The following is a 19,897-nucleotide window of genomic DNA, read 5'->3' as shown; positions in this document are numbered from 1 at the left end:
CTCCTCTGTCGACGCCATAATACAAAGCAATAAAGTGATGTTAAACATGTCAATAATCGCGTCAAATTACAAATTCAAGAATGAAATTTATTATCAGTAACACTGCAAGATGTTTGTGGAGGAATGTTTGGAAGTTTTGTGTATTAATTCTCTTCCTGTCTCTCTTTGCCTGAAAGCAGAAGTGGGACTATTTCAAGGTTTTGACAGTATGACTTGTCACTTCCTGTTCAGCTGTTTATGTGTGCATATGCAGCTTTTCGCAGAAACACCTAGTGCCAATATTTGCAGGGTGCTTCCTCTTACCTCTTCTAATAACTGAGCGGTGAAGTCCGCAGCTTTTTGAACCACAGGTCAGTCCTCCACTGGCCTCAAAGACGTTATTTTTCACCAGTGTCTCTCTATAATTGGTTTGCAAGAGGGTTATTAAAAACTTTGAGGCTGAGAGGACGGAAAAATATACAGTTAAGTTGTCGTATGGTTAATTAGATACCTGATAGAAACCTGTTTTCTCACATATGAGGTTTTTTTTTTTTTTACTGTTTTTACAACTCTCATGAAAAAAACAGAACAAGTAATGAATTGTTCCTACTAACAAGAGATGTGTGTGTATCAAAGCCTGATATATCTAATTGGGTTTATGATTTATATTTAGGTAGTATGATTTTACCTTTGGCAGTGATTAAGTAATATAACACACTACTAAAAAATTTTTGGTAATATTATTAGATTTACTGTGTTAAGGTATTGTAGAAATTAGTTCTTCTGTATGTGTGTGAGAGAGTCATTAACCACTCCGGCGTATGACAGAACTGCAGGATTTATTGTTAGCTGCCACATAGCTAACCAGGTGGACACCATGAACAAAACGCGTCTTCCTGACTCCCGAACTGCTAGTATAACAAGCATTCTGATTGGCTGACTGTAAAACAGAACTACAAGTACGGTAGCTTGCAAGGGACAAACAGAACAAACACTTGGCCAGACGATCTACAGGTATTAAGAAATGCAACTGACATTTTACTAATGTTTAGTATAAACCAGCATGAAAATGACAGTCACCAAAATGAAAGACTGTGTCCTGAAAAGACACATTACAAACACTAACAAAAAGTAGGCCACCATTTGCATTTTGAAACATTAACCCGCTAACTTAATGAACTACACTCAGTCGTGCACTGTAGGCATGATGGGAAATGCGGGCTGCTGCTACTCGCTAAAATAGTTTAACCTACATTTCAAACTGGAGCAGAGAGCAGCGTGCTCTGCTTCACCAAAGCTGTAAAATCTAGACAAAAGAAATGCAGATCTTTTCACTGGGCATCAACCTACCATTTATACAAAAGCATAAATAAATGCTTCAGCATGTGGTTACACCCCTGAGACATGGCTGAGACGCAAGCAACAAGATACCATAAATGTTGTAATACAGGGGCATTTGCTGGGATACCGCTATGGAACATTCATCTCTTCCATTTTATAATGCCTGTAGTCACACTTCTGTATTTATTTTGGTTAAAGTAATAGTAATATAACACATTCACTCCACACAGAAAGTAAAATTGTAAATTAACTTTCAAATTTAAGTAATAAGTAACATGTGATGTAACCTCACCATTCCTTTGGGTGACATGTTCCTTTATTTCTAACCCCAGTGCCCAAAAAGTTGGGACGTTGTGAAAAACCTAAATAAAAACAGAATGCAATGATACAAATCCCTTTCGAATTATATACAAGTGAATACAGTACAAAGACGAGATATTTAAACTAATTAACTTTATTGTGTTTTTGTCACATTTAACTTAGATGCCTGCAACATATTCCAAAAAAAGGTTGTGACAGGATCGTGTTTACCATTGTGTTACAGCACCTTTTCTTTTAACACTCAGTAAGTGTTTGGGAACTAATCGTAGAAGTTTCGAAAGTGAAATTCTCCCTCGTCCTGCCTTGATATATGACTCCGTTGACGTATTTTGCGCTTCATAATGCCACCACACATTTTCAGTAAGAGACAGGTCTGCAGGAAGGCCAGTTTAGTGCCTGAACTCTGTTGTTGGAACTCATGTGTCTTTGCATCGTCTTGCTGAAATAAGCAGGGATGTCTCTGAAAAAGACGTCGTCTGGATGGCAGTATGTGTTGCTCCAAAAAGAAAGATTTGCAAATCATTGCATTCCATTTTTATTTGCCTTTTACACAGCATTTTTGGGGTGTTAAAGGAACCCACACACTCTGGTGTTTATTTTGACTCAATCCCTGCTGCTGGAAATACCCACTAGAGAAGCAAATGTGCATTAATCCGCCACTGAAATTAGTCCCCAACGAATTCACTGTTTCCTTTTCCTTGAGTAACATTTCCTAAAAACTACTGTGCCAATTTGTTTTAGGAAATTATTCAGCCTTTTTAAAAGAAATAAAATGATATATTTGCGACCTAGTTTAAAGATGTACATCTTCACTACAGGAATAAATGGTAGAGTATCAAGAAACACATTTTGGGTTTTGGTCTTTTCAAAGAATTTGTTGACAGTAAGAAAATATAGAATAACAGCAGCAGCCTCATTTATGAGGTATGAAGCATGAAATTAACAGTATCAGATGTCACGCTGCACTACAAAATTGAAATTTCGACATGTCTCAGTCACTGAATTCCTGTGCAGTAAGTCAATAGAGTGCAGGAGTGTGTGTGTTAAAGAGTGCTTGTGTCCGGCAGCAGCTGTAGACTGGCATGTTTTCGTCACAGATGATCAGGCGTACGCACGGTGACAAAAACTGGACCTGAACTCCTGTCCGGATGAATCAGCCAGTGCACTCATGTAGAAAAGTCCTCTCCCTGGTGAATATCCAGTTCCTCTTCTCGTCTCGAGCTTCTGCCTCGCATCCCCAGGACAAGCCCTCCACCCCCTCCCTTCACTCCACCCTCTGCTCTTTCCTTTTCCCTTTCTCTAACCTCCATTTCCCCCCCGCGGTTTCCCCTCCTGCGCCCTCTGTCTACCCAAACCCAACCCCTTCCTCTCTCCCCAACATCCACACAGTTTATTTTGATTTTTTTAAATGTCACCACCAGCGGTACTGTCTCTGTATTACTGGCTGGTTCACCACACTCATCTGTTTCTATGGTATTTATCTGAACAAAGACTACAGTTATGAGTATTCATGTGCGTATATACACCTGGATGAGGCTGAGGGAGCGCCAGCCTCGTGTCATTACCGTCAAGTTTCCACTGAATCACACTGGCACGCTGGCAGGTTGGTTAGGGAGTGTGTCTGGTGGCTGTTAGAGCTGCAGGTTTGATTCCCAATGGTGTCCAAACAGGCCCATGCATTTATGTAAGAAGAGCTGGGAACAGTTGCAACACGTTTAACTCAGAGACCAACCAGATCTTTATATATCAAACTCTGCTAATTACCCATACTATATAAAGATGGTTACATATGGCATTTATTTGAAGTAGAGATGTTCCAGTACCATTTTTTCCTTCCAAATACCAATTCAGACACGTGAATTTTGCATATCAGATGAGTACCAGTGGTATATCAGTGTGTCAGTGTGAAAAAAAATTAATAACATAGAACATAATTTTGCAATCCAGGGCAAAAGAAAAAAAATGGGGTACAGGATGCTGCTGGCAGGTAGCAGGGGAATAAATAAATTACGTGATTGGTGCATAGACTCGCACACTTACTGATAGGTATTTATTTAATAATATTTATCAAATAACAGCCACTGACTTCTCTATTTTCAGTCTGAAATGCAACAAACTTTCATTAAAAGGATAGTTCAGATTATTTGAAGTGAGGTTGTATGAAATACTTATCCATGGTGATGTATTAGTTACAGTGGATGACGGTCGGGACATCCCCAGTTAGGAGACGCAGAGGGTACCAGTGCTAAAGCTTAGCAATGCACTGCTGTGGACAGGGTCAGCAGCACCTCTACTCCATATTTAGAATGTTTTCAGTGCTTTACTTTGTCGTCAAACCGCCTTTTCCAATGAGAAACCGTTCTCTCCAAACCAACCAAACTCCATGGGTGAAATCAGTAATTTAACCCCACAGAACACAGGAGCTGTTGGTCTCCCGCTGCCTCGATCTGTTAGTTTGTTTGCGCTGTTGTGTGACTTTGGTGTTTCAAAAGGCTAGTTCAGATTCACTGAAGTCACACAAAACCACAAACAAACTGACAGATCAAGGCAGCGGTGGACCAGCAAGTCCCATGCTCTGTGAGATAAAAATTACTTATTTCACCCATTGAGTTTGGTTGGATTGGAGAAAGTGAATCTTGGCTTATATAATGCCAGTTTCATATTAGAAGAGCAGTGAAAATCTTAGAAATATAATTTATATTTAAAATAAATGATTTCTCTGAGTGAAAGTTTTTTTATGTAGCAAAAAAGAACCTTTTGCTGCTGACGCTGTCCACAGAAGTTTCTTGCTTTGCTTCTGTGCTGGTGCTCCTCTCTGCTTTACTGCAGGTAAAACACTGACTATGCATAAGTACCTCATACAACCCCAAAATCCTTCTATTTACCTCGCAATGACCTGTGTATAATGAAAAATACTGTTGTGTCGTCATGTAACTTAGGTGTAAACAAAACAAAAGTTTTTTTCAATAAATACAGCAGCAGATGTTAAATGTGTCTTCTGTCTTCCTGGCAGGGAGAGGGTTTAACTGAGCGTGCGCAGCATGAGTATCATCGCTCTATAACACTAGTTTGCAAAGTCTGCTGCAGTCCAGCGGGCAGAGCTGGCCTCTTTGTGGTCCTAACGGCACAAACAAAAAACCTGTGTGTGTCAAACTGTAGTCAGAAAGCAGCACAGCTACTGTACACCTCATGACCACACCACCACACTGACAATACCAGCACGCTAACATGTGTGTTGCGTTTTTCATCCTCCCTCAGTGAACTCTGTACATACAGCCAGAGCGCCGCCCCAACATGCAAATACCCCTCTGTGTTGTGTTTTCTATGGTTTCCCCCTCTGCCAAGTTCTGATTTCCTATAAAAGGCTCTATATCAGTGAATCGACAATATCAGTGGAGCAACCACTCATCGACTTTCTAGATTACTCTCACACAGTGTAGGTGGGTTGATCCATTCATATGCTGAACAGCCGAGTTTCTGTTTTCACTTGTATTAAACAGTGCAGTGGAAGAAGAGCCCTTTCACCTGTTCTTTGCGAGCCACTAAAGAGCTGCTGCCACGATTCTGTTTCACCGAGAACTATGATTGATTGTTAAACTGGACTCGCCATGTAGCCAGAAAGACCCAACTGGGACCGCTCATGGCAGGGTTTTGTCTTACCACTGAAGGGTAAGAAGTCTGCGTGTGTGTGTGTGTGTGTGCTCAGTCCACAAGCATAAAGAGCCGTCATTTAAACACACAATCCAGCATTTGAACGTTGGCGCACACACATTTGTGAAAAGTCTGACTTGTGGAGTTTTTTTGTGACACGCACACTAAAAACACTGGGCTAAAAATTCACCCGCTGTGGAGTCAGTGTGGCACTTACACAGCGCAGGGTTAACTTGACCCAGTGTCGGTGTTATTTTTATGTTACAGTGAGGTAACTGGACCAAAACAAGCCCTCTGTTTTTCGAATTTTCTGCCAGGTAAAATTAATGTCAAGGTCAACAGGACAGTGTATGAGGGATTGAGTCAAAATATATTTAAGTGTAAGTGTACCAACTGCATTATCCTTTATAACCTGTGCCAAGCTCAAGGCCTGCGGGATGAATCTGGCCTGCACCTCATTTTGTGTGGCCTGTAAGAGCTTGCAAAGAATTTGCACAAGACAATTCTGTGCTGCATGACAAAAGTGCGGTATCCATAAACTACATGTCCCAGAATGCATCCCAATAGTGTACACTGGATAATGTTTCAGTATCATAAAGATGTTTCCGTCAGTGGCTGTAGCCACTAATGTTAACAGTGGCATTTCATTTTTAAGCAAATATACATTTTGTGTTTTGTTCGTGTAGTGACGTCACTGGAGGTGGGATGGTAGAGTGTGCGCCTCACGTGCCGAGGCTGTTGGTCCTCTGCAGCGGCCGAGGGTTCGATTGCGGCCCCTTGCTGCATGCCATCCTCTCGCTGTCTCTCCACTTTCCTTTCTTTTCTACAGCTGTGCTCTCCAAACAAAGGCATAAAAGTGGAAAAAAAAATTAACCGGCTTACCCAACAAGTGGTGGAGTGGCCTGTCTGGCTAGTTCAAGAAAAGAAAAGAAAAGAAACTGACATGTTTCAGTGTGGTGGTCTTCATCAGGGCCTGTGTACTTTTCTTCTTCAAAGCCATAAAAGCCTGAAAACAATACTTAAAAAAGAAACTTGCTTGTAGCCCCCCTAAAGTGCAACAGCCCTTATTGTTACTTTGATTTTATTATTTATGTTGCTTTGTATAATTATTATTTTTTATTTATTATATAGTAATGCACTTACATGTCTGCTTGCAGTTATTTTTCATAGACTTCTGCTTTCTTCTGCTTGCACTGGCAAAATGTAATATGATAACAAGTACACTTATATAATTATGTAAATTTACAATTGGTCCTTTAAGTGCAACCATGATGTGGCCTGGGATGCAACTGATGTCTCAATACAAGGCGCCAGCTTTCACTTTCCTAGAGCCGTGACTCCACTTGCAGAAATAAAGTACAAATTGATCGATTATAACGGCACGTGTTCTGACTAATTGGCCCGATACTGATCAGCCACAGTGATGAATGAAATGCTGCATTAAGTTCTTGATGCTCACATCTTTAGTTAATGCTTCATCGCTGGACTCATCTGTCTTGCTGCCGCTGTTTTTGTCACTTAAGTCAATAATGAACCGTTTTACAATAAGGATTCTCCCGCTGTCCAAACACAAAGAGGCTACGCAACTGCGTCTACTGTGCGACGTAACCCTTCGCAACACATCACTACCGCCCCCTGGTGGTGTGGCATACTAACATCCATAAGTCTATCAAAAAAAGAAACCATGTTGGCTCCAACAGCAGGTGAAAAAACTGATTTGTGCCCAAATCTGACAGCTAACTTTATGTCACTGCGTTGGGAAATATACTTTTAATTGTCCCTTTTTGCTGTACGAACACATGCATGTAGACAGATCTGGGCAACCTGCACACAAAAATGCTCAGCGACAATAACGTTGCCCTCCAGGTGTCCCACTAGCCTGCTAACATCATGTCTTTACACACCTCACTTGTTTTTACACCACTAAATGACCAAACTGCTTCAGGGAGGACAACCTGAATTTAAATGAGACAAATTTCCATCCAGAGGAGGTTGATGTTGTTGCAGTTTATCTACATGCACCACTGACTGATGTTCTATTTTACTATAAGTTTGAGTCTTGTGCTTGATCAAGAACACTGTGTTATAGTGTATTTATAGCTGTGATCAAATACTGTAAACTTAAGATCTTATCTGTTTGTTCCACCCACACCAAAACGTTTTAGACAAGAAATAAGAGGGTGTTTCTGAAAAGGAAGTCGTGCACTAATGACTAATTTAAGCCATGCACTTCATAAAACAGTGAATACTTACTTATAAACATTTTCATTTCTTTTGTATTGAATAAAAAGGAATTCATCATGCTTTTTATTGAAGTTGAATTTAATAAGATGTGCTGCAGACATACAGCAGGCAGGATGTGTAGTTTAAAATAAAACAGTTTTCGTATTGAACCAATCAAAGAGATGGAGGACATTGCTCATTACAAATGCTCCATAGCCTGAGGTGCTGTTTAAAACAGCTGGGCCAAATGTCAAACATGTTACCCTGATTTATTAACACCAACTACATACTGTTGACCTCATATAGACCCAGACTGCAGCACAGACTCATATATGAACACATAGCATGGATGAGAATTAAATGAATGAATCGATCCTCATTCAGCGGTTCACTCATCGGCCATAAGACACGTGGAGAGTATTTTTACTTAAAGAAATTGTTTTCATTTTGCTGATTTGATAAGTGTGCTTGTTTCTGTTTCAAGAGTTACATGAGATGTTTGATACTTTCTGTCCATTAAATATGAAGCTACAACCAGGAGACCATTAGCTTAGCTTAGCATAATGACAGGAAGCAGGGAGAAATCACTAGTCTGGTTCTGTCTGAGTGCACAACCCCCCATAAACCCACCATTTTTTGTTTTCACGCTTCAGTTTTTGATGCTGGGAGGCAGATTTGATAGATAAAGGGATGTAATGTTGGTAGGTCAGTTGATCGACCAGTGTTGTCCAGACTGGAATATGTCAATCTCACAGCCTATTTGATTTTATATATATTTATGGTCAACCGCAGGATAAATCCTGCTGACAAACACCAGCAGCAGATTGACATTTTTAACATTTTGTTAAATATCTCAACAAATACTTGATGTATGCTATGAAATTTGGTACAAAACTGAATTGTTTTTCACAGAATTAAACAAATGTGGTGATCGATATTTGAATTTGCCCAATTTATGACCAAATTCCTGCAAAAGACAATTCACATCAGCCTCAGTTGCATTTTGTGTTTGGTGCTGATTTGTGAATGTTAGCATGCTAAGATGCTAAACAGAGATGGTGAACATTGTAAACATTTCACCTGCTAAATGCATGTTAGCATTGTCTTTGTGGTCACTATGCATTGTGAGCATGGACACACAAAGAGTAGGGTTGTTTAAAAAAAACTTAAATTCCATCCGAAAGCTGCACCGTTCCATTATGCAAGGGGGTACTGCTGCAACAGAGACCTTTTTCCAGTTACCACTGCTAACTGTGCTGCAGCTGCCATTAGCAAGTTAGCTCAGTTAGCAGTCCGTTGGGATACAGCCTCTGACATCAAGGGAGGCTGGTTTACAGGGAATACAGCACCTGAGGGGATTTAACATTACAGCAGCTCTGACTGGACTCTGACTCCCTACAGGAAAAGTTCAAAATAAGATCTTGTATTTGTCTTGCCGGTGTCTCAGACATTAATGAGCTCACATTTTGTCATACTTCTTAAATTCAGCTCCTGAGAAATGTCTCGACTCAGCCCGAGGTTAATTTCAGCCCAGTGAAGCTCAATTTTGTCTCACTGCACTGACCATAAATCTGTCTTAATTAATCAGCTCCTGAAATAACAGTGAGATCTATAAAATAAAACTCAGTTATCTTAACTAAAGAAACCTCTGAGACACCTCCGAGCTCAGCAAAAGATCTTCTCTTTTGTTTTGCTCCTTTTTTCTCCTGAAGGTGGGGTGTTAGGAGAAAAATGAAAATTTCAATAGGTTCAAAATAAGAATCTCATTCATTTCTCATAAGGCAAAGAAAGGATGATTGTGAGAAACAAAATTTTCACATTGTCCAAAATTGGAGTTGGAAGTCATTTATTCCCTGTTACAAAGAGTTTCAGAGTTGTGTGAGGTTATACAGTGTCTCCTGCTGGTTGTTCCGACACATTCAGAGTCATTAACCTTTTTAAAAGGCAGCTCACTTCATGCCCCAAAAACATGTATTGCAATAATTATATTAATATCACAAACGTGCATCAACTCTTTGACTATTGGCTTGAACTGACAACTGGTTGACTAGGAAAATCTTAAGTCGACGGCAGCCTAATAAAGAGAAACCTGGATAAGGCATTGCTGCTCAGTCTTGCTTTCAGTTTTGCCTCATGGCCACTTGTGGTATTGCAGAAAAAATAAAAATTCCCCTGTGGCATAAAAAAGCATTTTCCCCCATAAACCACTTCTGTAAAATGGTTGACAAAACACCTTGAACTGCAATTACTGACTTTTTTTTCAGGAATATTTGATTCCTGGAGGTTTTATATTTGTGTAACTTGGAGAAAAGCAATTTAAAAATCTGTGACCCGTGAACCCAGGAACTAGAAAACATTTTTGCGGTATGCGACAGACAAACAATAGGTGCCATCTTTGAGTCCACTATTCAGCTCTTATAATATACCCACGGTTAGCATGCTGATGTTTGCATTTAGCTGTGCCTTTGTGCATTCCTCTTGATTGAATGTCAAAATATTACAAGATAATGCAACTCAAAGCTATATTACAGCTTGTGTGGGATGAAAAAGCATCAAAACAATGTGGGAATTGTGCGACTGACTGGCCTAGAAAATGGAAACATTAATGTGTTTGCTGTTCTTTTGTTCTGTATAATGTGAGATGGCAGGGATAAGTGCTCCTCTGTCAAAACTACATGCACTATACATCCATTGACGGTCACAAGTGTCTGTCTCTCTTGATGTGTTTGTGGTTTTGTGTATGTGGTGTCCATGTCTTATTTTTGTGTACATCTTCCTCTCCTCGGTGTAACCGTCCCCGGGCCGCGGCGCCTGGGGACGCCCTGACCTCCTGGTTACCTCGTCTCACTGAAGCCCTCTGCGATCAAACTGAGTTCAGCATGTAAAGCTCAAGCAATCAGGAGCAGCTCCCGGGGCATCTTTTATTAACACAGCATTAAATATTCACCTACATCCACTCGTCCCCCCAACACGTCTGCCTTCCCCCGCCACCTCTCGTCCATTACTCCTCATTCTTCAGCTGCTAAAGCGAAGGCAAAGGCCTCACTTCCATACATTATTGCCCTGAAAGAGCACTTGTACCCTCATTCTTGTCACTTGATTTAATATTATGTATGATTTCTTTTTCACTATCGTATTTTGAAAGGACTTTTCTCAGAAACATGCTTGTGTTTGACAGTGATCACAGCTGAAAAGATCCATTAGCTGTACAAATGAAGTTCAATGATTTATCAGCTGTGTTTGTTGTTGTTGGACGTGGTTTTGTCACTGTTACTGTTTTACCACTGTGGATCACGTTGCTCCTCTGATCCCCAAGCAGAAAAGTCTGCCAGATTATTTTTGTGATTAATCATTTATTCTCTAAAATTGTGAAAATGCTCGTCACAATTTTAAAGAGCCCAAATGCTTCAAATATTTTTTTTGTCCAACCAACAAAAAACCCCAAAGACTCTTCATTCACTGCAAAGGAAAAGCAGAAAACATTCAACCAGCAAATGTTTGATTTTTGCTTGAAAAATGACTGAAACAATTTTCAAATTTTCTTTCGATTGACTAATCGATTGCAGCTCTTAAGTCAACAGTCTAGAGTCTGTCAGACCTTGTGTAGTGTCTTACTTTGAATATTAAAGTGCACATTAACACCAGATAAGTCTTGCAAGTTTACTTCCTTTTTAAGATCAAAAACCACAGGACTGTGAAAAAAAAAAAAAACTGCCAGACTGACATTAGTATGACGCAAGCAGCGCTGATGCTGCTAATAAAACCGATAACTGATGTGTTGGATTTACATTAAAGCAAGAATTGACAAGAATCAATAGTACTGGATTTTACATAATTTTTTATCATTCAATGAAATGATTTTATGGCGCGTTTTAAGGTCCAATGTGTAAGATTTATTTGGATTTATTGCCAGAATATGGAAGAAATTAAATATAATATTGTAATCACCTGAAAATAAGAAGTTTTTCATTTAAATGCAGAATTCCAAACAAGTATATGCAAACAATAGGATTATCAAACAATGACGATTATTGATTATATGATTATAATGATTAATCTTTTTTTTCATCTGTGTGTTTATCTAGGAGGATGTTCCCCTTCCTGAGCTTCAACATCACTGTTCTGGATCCGACTGTCCACTATAATGTCTACGTGGACGTTGTTCTGGCTGATCAGCACCACTGGAGGTACCAGGGCGGCAAGTGGGTCCAGTGTGGGAAAGCGGAGGGAAACATGCCAGGTACATTTCAGATCATAACACATAATAAAACAAAAAGAACTGATTTAAAACCTTCTTTTTCTTCATTATCAGTGGAAACATTTCCATTTATAGAGAACACAATTTCTATTCACTTTAGAACTTAAGTGCAATTTTGAGTTACTGCACTTTACTTTAGTAATTCCATTTAATACTTCTCTATATTTATACTCCACTACATTCACTGTAAAGCTTTGGTAAGTTTTATTTTCATATTATTAATACAAAAATTAATCAACAAATCAATTGTGATTTATTGATATACATATCCAGCAGTATGTAGCTAAATTAAGATGCACTTTTACTTGATGCAACATTAAAATGACATTAATGCATCAATAATTATAATCCAATAATATAATATAATGTGTAGTATTTTAAATGGGCCATCCTGCATGAGTACAATGATTACTTTTGGTAACTTATTTATTTTTCTTTTGCACTTTTTTCAAATTTTGAATGCATGACATGTAAAAGAGCAGTTCGATAAAAAGTGTCTCCTACTCACCATCTGCAGGTTTTTTTCTTCAAGTTAATGTCCCTTGATTTGAAACAAATGCCTACTTGAGAATGCAGGTTGCAGTTTCCTAAGATCAAACCACTTGGAATTTAAAGTTTAAAGTTTTTGGTCTCCCCTCCTGCTGTTTGGAGCTGTCAACATGCAAAGTTGCACAGTTTGTTTCTTAATCTTTGTACAGAAAACTTCAACCAAACTTTATAATTCCTTTGTAAATCAGACACTTACCCCCAGCAGACAATAAAAAACACATGCTCACATTTCTTCGTGGGCTTTCAATAGCAAAGTAGATGATCAAAGACGTGCTGATGAGCATAAAGCGTGGTCAGTCAGTGAGCCAGAGACGTGGCTTTAGCTCAGTGCAGCATGGAAGATCTCGAGGAAGTGGTTTATTTAGCAATATTGTAGCAAACCTACATGCATACAGTAGGGAAACCAAGATGTGCATCATGATGCACAAGTAGTCTGAGAGGTTTCTGTGGACATTTTGATGTTGCTATTGCCTGAAATCAGGAGCTTCACACACATTCTGCACAGAGTGAGACAACAATAGAGAAAGTTATATTGGCTCAAATTCTGTATAAGTTTAAGGATGCAGCTTAAGAACTTCTCTACTGTTGGTTTATCCCAAACTTTATTAGCTTCAACAAAAGTTTATAGCCATATTTTTAGCCATATAGCCATAAATTCACAGGACATTGTTGTCTTTGCTTTTTTAAAACTTGTATTTCATTTTCATTTCAGTGTGGAGATTTTAATATATAACAACATGTCAGTTCTACCTGATCAACTTTCCAGCCATTCCTCGTATTTTCCAGTTATAAAGTCATAAAAATTCAAAGAAACCAAATGTATTAAAATGAGGAAAGTGTGCATGAAGTGTCAGAATCAATTATTAGAAAATTTACGGCTGTAAGTGGTTTAAACAAGTGTAAGATGGATTAAAGAACCCTATTTCATTACAGGACTGTACCTCTTTAGAAAGTTGAGCTTTTGGCCTCAAGTTGACTTAATTGTTGCTGTTTTATGAAGGACTGTCAGCTTTCAATTTCTAAAAGCTTCTTGCAATGATATTGGTATCGCTGGCTGATTAGCACCAAGTAATTGCAGTAAAAACGCCAATCTAGTTTTGAGATCATTTAGAAATGACAGAGTTTGTTCACCAGAGAGAAGTGACAAGCTTATTTTGGCTCATCTTGGTCACAAGCCTACAGTATTCTTTTCAATATTGTTTGTTTATATTAAAAAAATATTGTCTGATGTATTATTATCAGATTTTTATACTCTCAAATATCCAGGCTGCTTAACACTGAAAACCCTCTAGCTCACACTTTGGTGTTGGGCTGCTAAAAACAACATTCATATTGCAATTATTTTGACAGATGTTGCGATTGCGATATGATTCATGATTAGTGGGAATTATCATTTTTGTGTCACGGTTTTCATTTTCATTAATAAAAACAATTTAAATCAATCAATCAATAAAGAGCACTGATTTGTTTTTGTAGTTCTGTGTCGATCCATGTCCCTGTGCTCTCTTCTTCCTGTATTCAATCATTATTTCTTCCTGTTCACACCTCAGAAAAAAAAAAAAAAACAATAACAAGTCAACCAAAACGATGTATTGTGTGCAATTGATGACAGACTAACCACAATTATATAAATGAGAGAGAGAGTAAGGTGTTGTCGCACATGTGCCAGGTGTTGTGGAAAGGTGATTGCCGATGTGCTACAGTTGTGGAAACTGTGGTGAAACAACTGTACTCAATTAGATTTAATATTGCACTTATGTGGTGTTCTCACAGAAGGTTAGCAGGTCATTGTGGTGATGCTGTGAAAAATGATGGCACAGTGATTGTACCCAACAATAAGAATTGTCAAATGTGAAAGGAAAAAAAAAACACTGATACTGTTAGCAGAAAACAGATCCTCATTTTAACTAATACATATTTATAAGTAAAATATGATGAAAATGTGTTTTTTTCGCAGAACCTTCTCACCTTCCCACTTATTAAACTGAATCAACCACATAAAAGGGATTTTTTTTAAAACACTGGCAGCCAGAACATCAACAATCTCTAAAGCTGACTGATACTGCATGTTGAATATTCTGCAGTGTTTATCTTTTATTGTCCATGCTGCTCACGCTGTACTGTGGTTTTAGTTGCAAAGGATGCAGAGTTAGTTGCAAAAGTTTTTATGGTTGATTCCTTGGCATTATAGGCTAAGAAGCCTTTTTGAAATGTTATAAATGTGTCTCGCGGTGTGCTTTGTTGCTTACAGGGAACAGGATGTACATGCACCCTGACTCTCCAAACACAGGAGCTCACTGGATGAGACAAGAAGTGTCTTTCAGCAAACTCAAGCTCACCAACAACAAGGGCAGCACCAATAATGTGGCTCAGGTACCGTCCTTCCCTCCTATGATCCTCTAAAACACAGATATTGCCTCTGAAATATGACAAATCAAAATTAACTGCATTATTGGGTGTCACAGTGGAAAAGTGCTCTAAGATGCAAACAATGTGTCTGCAACACTCTCTGCCTGAATGCATCTTTCTCTGCTCTCACATTTCCTGTCTGATTCTCTACTGTTTTCTATCAAATAAAGGCAAAAAATGTGGGGAGAAAAAAATGCTCTCAAACAACATAATTGCACCAGATATTAACTGTCATTGTCCCTGTCCTGGTCTGTACGTCCTCTCCAGATGATCGTGCTCCAGTCGCTCCATAAGTACCAGCCTCGTCTTCACATCGTGGAGGTTAAGGAGGACGGCACCGAGGATCCCTTCCTTTCATCCAAAGCCCAGACCTTCATCTTCCCAGAGACTCAGTTCATCGCTGTCACCGCTTACCAGAACGCAGATGTAAGTCACTTAAAAAAAATCCATATCAGTTTAAGTGTGTGCTATATTTAGAATATTTTCTCCACTTTACTTTGCTGTCAGACAACCTTTTCCAACAGGAAACCACTGTTACAGAAGCTAAATATTCTTCTCTCCAATCCAGCCAAACTCCATAGGCAAAAAAAGATATTTTACCTCCCAGAACACGGGAGTTACTGGTCTACCGCTGTCTCAGTCAGTTATTTTGTTTGTGTTAAAGTGTGACTTTGGTGAATCCGAATGAGACCTTGAAAACACCAAAAGTCACAAAATACTACAAACAAACTAAGTGATTGATGCAGAAGTAGACCAGCAACTTCTGTATACTGGGAGGTTAAATTACTGATTTCACCAATGGAGTTTGGTTGGTTGTAAGAGAGCAATATTTGGCTTGTTTAATTGCAGTTTACCATAGAAAAAGACTATCTGACAGCAAGGTAAAGCACTGAAGATAGTCTAAATATAGTGCTACCCGCAGGGTAGGGTCAGCAGTTTAATTCATTTAAACACTTATTTATTGTAAACCTGCGCAATGAGGTCAAAGCACCACAACAAACCCCTCTTATAACTTCTGTAACACCATGTTAATGAGGTCTACAGTTCAATGATTCATGTCAGAGCCATGTTTCAGATAGAGGCTTTGCTTAATGCATGCATCCATCAAAAATTCACACATGCTAATTGACAGTACTTCAGTCTACTGTAAGTGTAAGCACAGCATTACTGTACAGGAGACAAGTTCAACCAAGAGTCACCTCACCTCAGCTGACCTGCTCAGTGCCCCACACTATGTGCCGTATATAGTATATCTTCAACAGCTGTTCAAATACATTGTGTGAGAGTTACTGTACTCCAAAACACTTGCCTTGTTTATATAATGTTTATTCCATCACTATGTACGGATACAGTGTCTGTGCCCACTCTCTGCTCCAAAATATGAATTTTTCCAGCAGCAAAGAGAAGAAAATTGCATATTATCCTCATTAATTATTAGTCAGTGGCCTCTTGTTTCTCTTGCGTGGTTGCTCACTCCTTCTCTTTTTCCTGTGCCTACATTCTCTCATTGCCCTCCTCCTATTCCTTACACAGATCACTCAGCTGAAAATAGACCATAACCCCTTCGCTAAAGGTTTCCGTGACAATTACGACACGTAAGTATATAGAGAAAAAAAGCTGCCGAAAAAACAACAGTTAATCTCCTTGTTTTAGAGAGAAATGTCTTTGTTTGAGCCTTGTATTTTTAACCATGCATAGTGAGACTTGTACTTACATGTGCTCATATCTTGCTTTTAATATATGAATAAATGTTATTACTACGCTGCTCAAACATGTTGCAGTGAGAGGGTGTGAGGGGCTGTGAGATGTTTGATAGATAGTTTGAGGTTTGAGCAGGAAATAACACCTTTTTTTTTTCTCTTCTCTTCTCACACTCTCTTCTCTTCCCCTCCTGCCTAGGCTGTACGCTCCTCCCGACTCTGATCGCCTCACCCCCTCCCCCACAGACAGCCAGCAGCTGCTGCCAGGGAGCTGCTACCCCCAGGGCTACCTCTCAGAGCAGTACATGAGCCCACTGCCGCAGAGTCGCTTCTATGGTCGTGAGCCCATTGGCATGGGCCAGCAGCACAAAGACCCCTCCTCCAGCCCCGGTCCTCACAGCCGCTGGTACCTGCCACCTCAGCAGGGTGTGGCGCCCAACAGGCTTGACTTCACTTCCTCATATGAGGGCGACTTCTCCGGAAACTTCTACAAGCCCTTCCCCCTGCAGACATCCACTCACCATGCCCTCAGCTACTACCCAGACCACCCGTTTGCATCCACCAGCGTGTCCGTATCAGGAGCCACCTCAGCGGGCTGGACCACCAGCCGGCCCACTCCTCAGTACCTCAGCCATCCGAGCAAGCCTGGCCCCAGTCTGGGCTGGTTTAGACCCATATCGTCCTCTTCGTCCTCCTCATCTTCCTCTACGTCGCCTGGCAACCCCCGGCTGCACCCTCCCTCGCTCCTCGAGCCTCTGCAGCCGCCGCTGCTGCAGGACAAACCCAAAGACACTGTGGAGACGGTGGGGGAGGACCCCTGGCTCGAACCTCCCTCTGTGAAATCGGCGGCCTCGGCCGACTCGGGCCTGTTCGAGGGCGGCGTGGGGGACAACAAGAAGAGGAGGGTGTCGCCGTACACGTCTAGCACTGAAAACTCCCCGCCCCCGCGCGGTGGAGATGTCTGCGAGAAGGACAGCAACAGTGATGCAGACTACTATGGTTATTACACCCACTGAAGACCTCACACATCAGCTCACAGTCGCCACAGTGTCTCCCAGCGTCTTCCCACACACCGCCCTCATGGACACGTAATGGTCTGTCCAGTCAGGTCGTGATAAAGTGCAGGGCCACATAACAGAACGTGCAGTCTCACATCAGTTCACAAAATCTACAAAAGCTGCATTTCCACCCAAAGTACCAGGAACCTTTAGTCCCAGGAACTACTTTTCAAGGATTAGGCAAATCACCCCACTGTCAAATGAAAAAGCAATGGCTGTTTCTGTGATTAACAATATCATTGTTTTTAGCCCATCTTCTTCTATAACTCCATAGTTCCACTCAAAGTACCCAAAACCTTCTCTTTACTATTTTTCAAGGAACTAAAAGGTTCCTTCAGCTCATTGCTGTCTGCATTTCCACTGTAGGCCTGCAAAAATTAGGCAAATTAGTTCTTGCAGTGGAAACGTGACTAAAAAAGTGTCAAAGCACACTGAACAAAAAACAAACTGATTAGCAGCTGATAGTATCTAAAACTGGAGGCTAAAATAAAATAATGCAAGTGCTTAACCAATCAGAAATGTTCAACACTGCAAGTCCCAAGCAGGGACTTTCTGGGGGGTAAAATAATGTCCCTGCAACTTAATTTAGACACTGGTCCCTGCGGAGGAAACGCAACAAGTTTCTCCAGTTGTTCCTGGTTCCTGGGAACAGTTCCTGTGGTGGAAACGCAGCTAAGGTCTCCTCTCTAAGTGTCAAATGATTACAGGAGGAACTTTCAAGGTTACTGTCAAAGTTAGTGTTGAACAGGAGTGGATGTGACTGGGACACTGCCCTAGAGTCACATAAACACCACACAGACAAACAGACCTGTGACTTTAGCCTTTGAAACATCTGGAGATTTGGGGGTAAAAAATGATCTGCATATCTGCCTGCTGACAGACGCCTGCAGGGATTGTCTGTTCTTACTGCGTCAAACACCCTCTCTGTCTCTTTTGCTCTGTCTTGTCTCCGTCTGTCTCGTCCATCTCACCCTCAGCCATTCTCACACACTCTCACAATATGCTCACGTTCATTTCCCCCCGATGATTCTGAGCAGAAATTTAAATTTCACACGCACTCCTCTCCGATATGTTTAGAGTGCAGCGCCCACCAGTGGCCACAGAGGAGCATTGCAGGCTGACAGAGAGAGGAGAGGCCAGAGTGAACTCATGTCAGGAGGTTAAGAGAGCTTAGCAAGCACATGTTCTGAAGCACGGCCGCTAATCTAACTAAACCCAGCGAGGACAATCTTTTCTGTGTGAGTGTGTGTGTGTGTGTGTGTGTGTGTGTGTTAAGTAAATCTGCAACCACAGCAGAAATAGCAACTGGAGACAATCCAACACATCTAACAGGTATGAAGAGAAATTAATGGAATCAATTCAGCAGCAAAAACACAAACAGTTTGGGATTATAAATAAATTAACAACGTGCTGCCCATCTTTGCAGAGTAAAGTCAACAAATATATTTCTGTTTGCGCTGTAATGTGATCATCTTCTAGCACTACATGTCCAAAACACACACAGTTAAAGGAACGATTCACCCCAAAAATCAAAAATACAGATTTTCCCTCTTCCCCGTGGTGCTGTTTATCCATCTAGATACTTTTCTCTCAAATATAATGAAACTAGCACTTGCCTTGTCGTGCTCAAAGTACCCAAAAATACAACAACGTTGTTTTGCAGAAATCATGATCTCTTGTGAGCAGTTTTACGTAGGAACTATTTTCTTTCCGTGGAACTAGGAACTAGGAATCGTGCATCTACTCATGGATGAGAGGTTACAGTTCAACCAAGGAGGATGACATAAATGTTTGCATGTTTGCACAACCCTTGGCAACTCACACCAAAACAATTTAAATTGATAAAGAGCACTACAGGTAAGAGGAACAATATGTATTTTTGATTATTAGGTGAACTGTTTTAAAATTTTGAATTTATTTTTGGTCTGCAAATAGAAATGAGTTCATTATGTATAATTCTACAGACTCATACACGTAAATACATAGGCTCTTACAAAAATTGGCAGGTGCTTCAATAACACAATCAACAAAACATCACAATAAAATAATGTAACATAAATTCTGCAGTTTGAAAAATGTACAGGCTGAAGCTACAGTTTATAACACCTACCCTTTTAATAACGCGTCATATTGCAAAAGTTAAAGTAAAACACCAAAGCACAAAACAAACAAAAAAAACAAACAAAAGACAATCTGACAAATTTTCATCCCTTTAGCATCAAAATTATGGATGATATGATAAAATCCCACAATGCACAAAGAGTCACATCTCATTAACAGATGTTTGAAGAGAGGGTCTTGTAGGAAAAAAAGAACCATATAACCTTTTTAGGGGCAAAATGATTGGTTGATCAGTTGATTAGATAACTGACAAAAAAATAATCAACAAGCAAAAATGACAAAGATTT

At 40.1% G+C, this 19,897-nt stretch overlaps 1 protein-coding gene across 1 annotated transcript in view; it reads left to right on the top strand.

Annotated features, from left to right (window-relative positions):
- The window catches only part of tbx21 (T-box transcription factor 21), a 28,200-nt gene extending 9,042 nt beyond the window's left edge, over positions 1-19,158 (top strand). Inside the window, exons 2-6 of the mRNA XM_084740899.1 lie at positions 11,601-11,755; positions 14,574-14,695; positions 14,999-15,157; positions 16,265-16,326; positions 16,631-19,158. Of these exons, the coding sequence (XP_084597025.1) occupies positions 11,601-11,755; positions 14,574-14,695; positions 14,999-15,157; positions 16,265-16,326; positions 16,631-17,447 (1,315 nt within the window). The 3' untranslated portion in view covers positions 17,448-19,158. The remainder of the gene's footprint in view (positions 1-11,600; positions 11,756-14,573; positions 14,696-14,998; positions 15,158-16,264; positions 16,327-16,630) is intronic.
- The last annotated feature ends 739 nt before the right edge of the window (positions 19,159-19,897 follow it).

This window comes from Lutjanus erythropterus, chromosome 17, assembly GCF_056507025.1.
Source record: "Lutjanus erythropterus isolate fLutEry1 chromosome 17, fLutEry1.hap2, whole genome shotgun sequence".
Classification (NCBI taxonomy): Eukaryota; Metazoa; Chordata; class Actinopteri; order Lutjaniformes; family Lutjanidae; genus Lutjanus; species Lutjanus erythropterus.
This window is presented reverse-complemented; position numbering and strand designations above follow the sequence as displayed.